Here is a 6,929-nt window from a genome sequence, read left to right as displayed (position 1 = left end):
CTCCACACTCGCGTTCGCGGCTTCGCGCATGAGTGTGGAGGGCCCTTATGCGTTTCCAACATACTACGATCCGAGTTAGACCAAAGTATGTTGTTCAAGCAAATCTTGTCAGTAGAGAAAGGCGCGAAATTCAAATTTTCTATGGGACGATAACCCTATGCGCCTACATTTTTTAAATTTGCCGCCTTTTTCTACTGACCATATTTGCTTGACCAACTACAGTAATTTTCTTTCATTTTAATCATAATAACTTCCACTTGTAATAAATAATCCTTGCGTATTAAATCTTTGTCATAGTTAAAGTAATTGTGGATATGTGAGATAAAATAATGATACTACAGAAATGTAATTTGGACCGTTGTAGGGTTGTTGACCCTGTTGGCGTCTGTCACCTGCCAGGTCGTTATCTGTCAAAGCAAATTGTGGCGGCGCTGCGTTTGCGCATTCTTGCAGTTTCATTGTTTTAAATTTAAAATTTATGAGATAAAAGCATTAGTTTGAATCGCAAATTTAATCATGGAGGGTGGAGATTCGTTTTTGTCTTGTGCAACAACATTAGAATGGACGACCCCTCAAGGATCCATCTTGAAAAAGGTCAACTACAGAACTGCATCTCTTCGCCTTATTCGTAATGAATTCCGTGAAATGTATATGGAAATATCAAGTGAAAAGAACGCAGCCATTCGGCTGGCATTAAAAGGAATAAACGTGTTCAAAAAGTTCATGGCTGAAGGCAAGGCAAGTGTAAAGTTCCAAGAGGCGAGATGCACGCTCTTTATATCCAACGCGCCGCCAACAAATCTAGTGTCATTTTTAAGGACTATTTTTGTTAAGATGACTGGAGACAAGGAAGCATCGTCAAAACAATCTATGAGAGCTAAGTTGCTCTGTGGGAAAGCACAGTCTTTTGAGGAAATAAGTCCTATAACCGTAGCTGACATACACAATGCTAAAAGTAAAATTCCAAAGTCGACTACAACAACACCTTCTCCTCCTTCAAAAAAGCGAAAGCATGACGACCCCACAAGGGGCCCTGCACCCAAAAAACTGTATTCTCCATCACCTCTTACAACAATTAGTTCTTTGAATCCAGAGCAGCAGAGAGTACTGGAAGCTTGTCTTGGAGGGAAGAATGTGTTTTTCACAGGATCTGCTGGAACTGGCAAAAGTTTTTTGCTAAAACGAATTGTAGCAGCATTACCTCCTGATGTCACAATAGCCACTGCCTCTACTGGAGTTGCCGCTTGCCATGTTGGTGAGTAAAAATGTGATGTTTAATTAACTCATAATTGATGTTTCTTGGAACAGTAAAATAATATTTATTGCTATTTTAGGTGGGACAACACTTCATGCATTTGCTGGTATAGGAGATGGAAGCGGGTCCATTGAACACTTATGTGAGAAAGCAATGAAACTGCCACTTGTGGCACAAAAGTGGAGAAAGTGTAAACATTTAATCATTGATGAAATATCCATGGTTGATGGTGCATTCTTTGAGGTAATTACTGTAATCCTTTAATTCACTAAGCATTTATTTTCATTATAATCTTTGTTAATTTTTGTATTATGTTAACATAACATTCTCCTTTCCAATTTACAGAAATTGGAAGCAGTAGCAAGACATGTTAGAAGAAATGATAAACCATTTGGAGGGATACAGCTCATACTGTGTGGAGATTTCCTACAATTACCACCAGTTGTTGAAAAGGGACAGACAGGAAAGAGATTCTGTTTCCAAACAGCCTGCTGGGATAAATGTATACAGCTGTGTTATGAACTAAAGCAAGTTCACAGACAAAAGGATCAAGAATTTATATCCATATTAAATAGTATAAGAATAGGGAGAGTGACTAAAGAGATAAGTGACAGGCTTATAGGTACTGCTAGACAAAAGATTGAAAGTGATGGAATTTTAGCAACAAGACTGTGCTCTCACACAAATGACTCTAAAATGATAAATAACTCTAAATTGCAAGATTTGGAAGGTGAAGAAAAAGTGTTTACATCTCAAGATAGTGATAATGCTAGTAAAACACTTGACATGCAAACTATAGCTCCATCAAAATTGGTCTTAAAAACAGGAGCACAAGTAATGTTGCTCAAAAATATAAATGTAAACTCAGGTTTAGTAAATGGTGCCAGAGGAGTTGTAGTTCGATTTGAAGAAGGATATCCTGTTGTAAGATTTAAGAATAAAAAAGAGTATACAGCCAGGTCTGAGCGTTGGTATGTGAAGAATGCTAGTGGAAGTCTGTTGTGCAGAAGACAAGTTCCATTGAATTTAGCTTGGGCATTCTCAATACACAAATCTCAAGGTCTAACTTTAGATTGTGTGGAAATGTCTCTATCAAAGATTTTTGAAGCCGGTCAGGCTTATGTAGCTCTTAGCAGGGCTCAGAGTTTAAACACATTGCGAGTTTTAGACTTTGATTCCAGGCATGTGTGGGCTGACACCAGTGTGCTTGAGTTCTACCAAAAATTCAGGCGCCGTTTGCAACAAATGGAAGTTGTGCCTCTTGGTAGACCCCTGGCTGACAAAACCAACAAAAAATTAAAATTAAGAGAAATTCTTGAGAAACAAATGAGAAGGAAATAGTTTTATTTTATTAGTGACAATTATAATATTGATTTAAGACTGAATTGCATCTTTTTTCTAGACATTTTATAATATAATACATACTTTGTAGATAAGATTAAGTTTTAGTAAATTCCATTTAAATTATTTTAAATAATAAGCCTTATAAGTAATAAGACTTGCTAAGGGGTTTTAAATAAAATGACTTCAATAATTATCTGTGTATTTATTTAACTCAGTTCAAGTACAAATTAGGGATGCAGACATTATAAAGAACACTTAATAAAATCAGAGAAATTTAAATGTCATATTTAATGCAAAATTAAAACATTCTTCACTTTATGAAATAACTGGAACATTCAGTGTGTCTTAGTGCTTAAAGTATCAAGAAAATGTAATTACTGTATTACCGAGACTCAACAGCAGTCAGTATTTCAACCTGTTCTTCTAAAGTGGCTTGTTTCTCTTGTAAGCATTTGATAACATACTTATAGTTCTCAATGCTTTGTTCCATTTCTTTTCGACCTGATTTAGTATCAGTCATATTCTTCTGTAGATTTTCAAGGTTTTTATTATTTTTCATGACTGCATCAGTCAGCATATTATTCAAAGATTCTTGTTTCTTGATCAATACCCATAGCTTAGCTTCCATTGGGGCATCAGGCTTACATTTCAAGTCATCATAGACAAATTCATTCAAGTTAATGGGCTCTTTCATTCGAACCAGAGTTAACTTTACGTCGGACATGAGTTCCGCTTGTGTCATTCTGCTGAGAGCCTTATCCAACTTAGAGCTTGAAGTGTTACTATTCTGCAAAATATCAAGAAATAAAATTGGAATATGAATACAATTCTAAAGTGAATCTTAAACCAATCAAAATTTATAACTAACAAGGGCATGCTCTCCAGGACAGGTTGTATACTTTTAGCTATTTGCTAACAAATAATATGGTTTGTTGATAAATACACGATCTTAGTATTAGCATATTTATTGTCCATACAAATAAATCAAAATTTTGATAGAGTCCATGATATAAGGAATGATTTATGTAGTCAGCTGCAGAGATAACTTGACTCAGGGGGGTCAACTAACTCTGCAGCTGACTGTACTTTTTATTACAGCAATTCTCAAAGTGTGCTCCGCGGACCGCTGGGGCTCCGCAAAGCCTCTGTTGGGGCTCCGCGAGAACACTTGTAATAATAAGAAAAAAAACAGCTATTCTACAATGTATCTGGTCTACAGTGACAAATTATTTTTGTTAAATTTGGGACTCCCGTCAAATATTTTGCTTTCCAAAAGGGTTCCATCACCAAAAAAGTTTGAGAACCACTGTCCTAATAGAATGTGAAGATTATATACCTTAACAATAGTCTTAGAAGCTGAATCTGTCCCCATTGCTGGGAACAGTGTAGGTATAGCATTTGGTTTAAGTTTTCTTTGGGCATCAAAGTGTTTATTCTCAAAATGTTTTGAACAAATTCTACTTTTCGTCCAATCCAGTATAGTACATCTATTCTTCAAAATTTGTAACCACCTGTTCCTCATTTCCAGTGAAGTTGGACATCTGAAATCGAGAGAGTAAATAAATAAATACATTTTAGGTTTTTAGGTTATGTTTAGTTACAACCTTTATAACAATCAAAGTACTCGGATCTTTTACATAATTAATGTATATTATTTATTAATATAAGTTCTTGATGTAATTGCAAATGTTATTTACAGCTAGTAAATCACGAAATTAACTTACGGATGAAAGTTTGTGGAGAGACCTTTGTTGAAAAGTGTTGTTTTGCAGCCTTTCACTACGCAATTACTTGGAGCCATTTTGGTGAGGGTTTATTTATATATTGGTAAAGCACCGAAGTTACAAGAGAACGACAGTAATTGCTGTTTATTAGTAGTAGTATTAATTTTTAAATGCAATGAACAAGCCGACAACATTCAAGTTGACACTTATCAGTGACAGTTTGAAGTTTGAGTTAGGCTTGAGTCGGTCATGAACTAAGAACTGTTAAGAATGAAATCCCGTGAAGGACCGAAAGGAACTAAATCTTTTTGCACGCTCTTAATCGGTCTTTAGGTCCTTTAGTTCAGTGGGATCGGAGAGCGCTTGACTGACTAAAACGGTAAATGGATGGAACGAACCGGTTGACAATGTCGCTGGCACAAGTGTAAACGAGATGAAGGAACGACGTGACACTCCTAAGCCCGTAAAATATGAAGAAAAATCTAATATTTTTTTCAGATTTGTTTTTTTTTATTGTGTTAAGGTGTTTTACAGATAACAGATGGACAACATTAACAACAAAATGGAAAGGACCATTACCAGCGAAGAGGAAAACTGGAAGACCTGTCAAACGGTGGACCGATGACATAGTAGAGGTTGCCGGGAAAGACTGGATGTACAATGCCAAACATAGATATTTATGGAAGAAATGGGAGGAGGCCTTTACCCAAACGGGATCCATACCCCAAGAAAGAAGAAAAAATAACAGAAACAACAACAGCATAAAAACATATTTTAACCAAAAAAAAAAAAAAAAAAAAAACTAAATAACGGAAAAGAGTATGGAAACAAAGAGGCTATAATAATAATAATAATAAGGTGTTTTAATGTTTAATATCGACACATCGTATCGTACAAATTAAATTGTATTCAGTTACTAAATATTGAAAAAAATCCAATGAAAAACCGATTCCTATTCATTCCCGGCTCTCAACAACCGAACTGAACTAAAGGAACTAAAAGACCGAACTAGTTCGTTTGACCGATTGACCGAGAGCGGAGCGCTCTCTGTAGTGACCGAGCAGGCACAAGCCTAGTTTGAGTGAAATTGTTCTTTTACTATTCGGTAAAATGTGACTTAGGAATTTGGACATACAACCGAGTAGATATGTATTATAGTCTAGCAACCCAAATTTATCAGTAAATACAAAGAGGATATAATAGGATAGAGCGGTACTGTCACAGTAAATTCACTGCCATCTATCAACACACTTTAAAACTAAAAATGAAGATTTATAAAAATACGATAAAATGTATGGTTTTTTTTATTTGCATTAATTATTTTTATGATTTTGACCCATGTTCCTTCACTGATATGCGTTAAAATTGTTAAATAACAAACGAAACCGTCAACGCCCTCTATACGAGAGTAGGCCAAAGGTAGTGACGCTATCTGATCGAGAATCAATTTTCGTGATTTTCGAGGCACGTTTTTTTTTCTTAGACTGTATCCATCTATTACGGAGTTATATCTGTTTGGCTCTATGGTTGACTGGTAGATAATGCCATTTGGCATTAAGTCCGCCATTTGTACATTGTTGTATATATTTTGTGGAATAAATTTTAAATAGATAAATAACAAAGAAAACTACTCATAACCATAGACCTAGCATTACATAGATCAGCTATACGCGTGCGCCTGTGAGGGACAAAACATACGCAATGCGACAATATGATTGGTAGAGTATATTTGTAGCCAACCATAAACCATACTAAATTTACGGTGGGGAATAAAAAAAAATGTGAGACTGACAAACAATAACAGACTACTGAAAGATACATAAGACTATCCCGTTCGGTCATTTCCCCCCTCCCCTCATGACCGATCCAGTTATACTGGATTCATGCTCATAACCCTTTTTTTTGGGTGCTAGTACTTGCATAAAAGTATGATTGAAATGAGACAGTCCCTGGCCAAACCATAGTTGGTCAAGCAAATCTTGACAGTAGAAAAAGGCGGCAAATTTAAAAAAAGTAGGCGCGAAGGAAATCGTTCCATAGAAAATTAGAATTTCGCGCCTTTTTCGACTGGCCTTTTGGTTGACCAATATATTATCACAAACCATAACGTTGGCTCCACGCTGTCTGACAGGGACAACATGATAGTATCGATAGTGTTTTTATTATGTTGTCCCTGTCACACATGAATACAATTCAAAAACATTTTATTTATATTTATAGCAGCTAGTGTAGACCATATAAGGCGTTATTAAGCCCAATCAGGACGGCGGAACACTCAAATTTCCAATTTGATCAAAAATCAAATAGGGAATATTATGCGAAACTCTGCGCAGGGGGCGCCACTACCACAATCTCAGGGTCTATCGCAAAACAAGAAAATCGAAATTTCGTTTTGTAACATCTCTGTCACTCTTGCATATTCGAGCGACGAAGAGGCAGATAGCGAAATTTCGGAATAGCGTTTCCCGGTAGGTTCTCTGTAAACAAATCGCCTTGGTGCAAAGAATATAATACTCACCCTTGGTGCATCAATGTCATATTTTATTATCTCAGAAAACTTGTCAAAAAACTGTAATAAAAGGCACGGTATATATAAGTTACTCTAT

General features: G+C 36.0%; 2 protein-coding genes across 2 annotated transcripts; one reads left to right on the top strand and one right to left on the bottom strand.

Moving 5' to 3' along the window:
* Positions 1-429: 429 nt before the first annotated feature.
* LOC134746577 (ATP-dependent DNA helicase PIF1) lies at positions 430-2,790 on the top strand. The gene is made up of 3 exons (XM_063680995.1): positions 430-1,255; positions 1,335-1,498; positions 1,601-2,790. Exons 1-3 carry the CDS (start codon positions 517-519, stop codon positions 2,594-2,596), a joined length of 1,899 nt encoding a protein of 632 aa, XP_063537065.1. The 5' UTR covers positions 430-516; the 3' UTR covers positions 2,597-2,790.
* LOC134746578 (uncharacterized) lies at positions 2,787-4,536 on the bottom strand. Its single transcript, XM_063680996.1, has 3 exons — positions 4,324-4,536; positions 3,936-4,140; positions 2,787-3,386 (listed from the first exon to the last, which is right to left on the bottom strand). The coding sequence occupies exons 1-3, from the start codon at positions 4,398-4,400 to the stop codon at positions 2,982-2,984; spliced, it is 687 nt and encodes a 228-aa protein (XP_063537066.1). The 5' UTR covers positions 4,401-4,536; the 3' UTR covers positions 2,787-2,981.
* Positions 4,537-6,929: the final 2,393 nt, after the last annotated feature.

Source organism: Cydia strobilella, chromosome 13, assembly GCF_947568885.1.
Source record: "Cydia strobilella chromosome 13, ilCydStro3.1, whole genome shotgun sequence".
Classification (NCBI taxonomy): domain Eukaryota; kingdom Metazoa; phylum Arthropoda; class Insecta; order Lepidoptera; family Tortricidae; genus Cydia; species Cydia strobilella.
The sequence above is the reverse complement of the archived record's forward strand: the minus strand, read 5'-3'. Positions and strand labels throughout refer to the sequence as shown.

Bases quoted from the DNA above. Each gene is read 5' to 3' on its own strand.
- LOC134746577 (XM_063680995.1), top strand. From the start codon at position 517: ATGGAGGGTGGAGATTCGTTTTTGTCTTGTGCAACAACATTAGAATGG. The intron at 1,256-1,334 runs GTGAGTAAAAAT...TTGCTATTTTAG, and splicing joins AGTTGCCGCTTGCCATGTTG to GTGGGACAACACTTCATGCA. The intron at 1,499-1,600 runs GTAATTACTGTA...TCCAATTTACAG, and splicing joins TTGATGGTGCATTCTTTGAG to AAATTGGAAGCAGTAGCAAG.
- LOC134746578 (XM_063680996.1), bottom strand. From the start codon at position 4,400: ATGGCTCCAAGTAATTGCGTAGTGAAAGGCTGCAAAACAACACTTTTC. The intron at 4,141-4,323 runs GTAAGTTAATTT...TCTCGATTTCAG, and splicing joins CTCTCCACAAACTTTCATCC to ATGTCCAACTTCACTGGAAA. The intron at 3,387-3,935 runs GTATATAATCTT...GATATTTTGCAG, and splicing joins CTTCTAAGACTATTGTTAAG to AATAGTAACACTTCAAGCTC.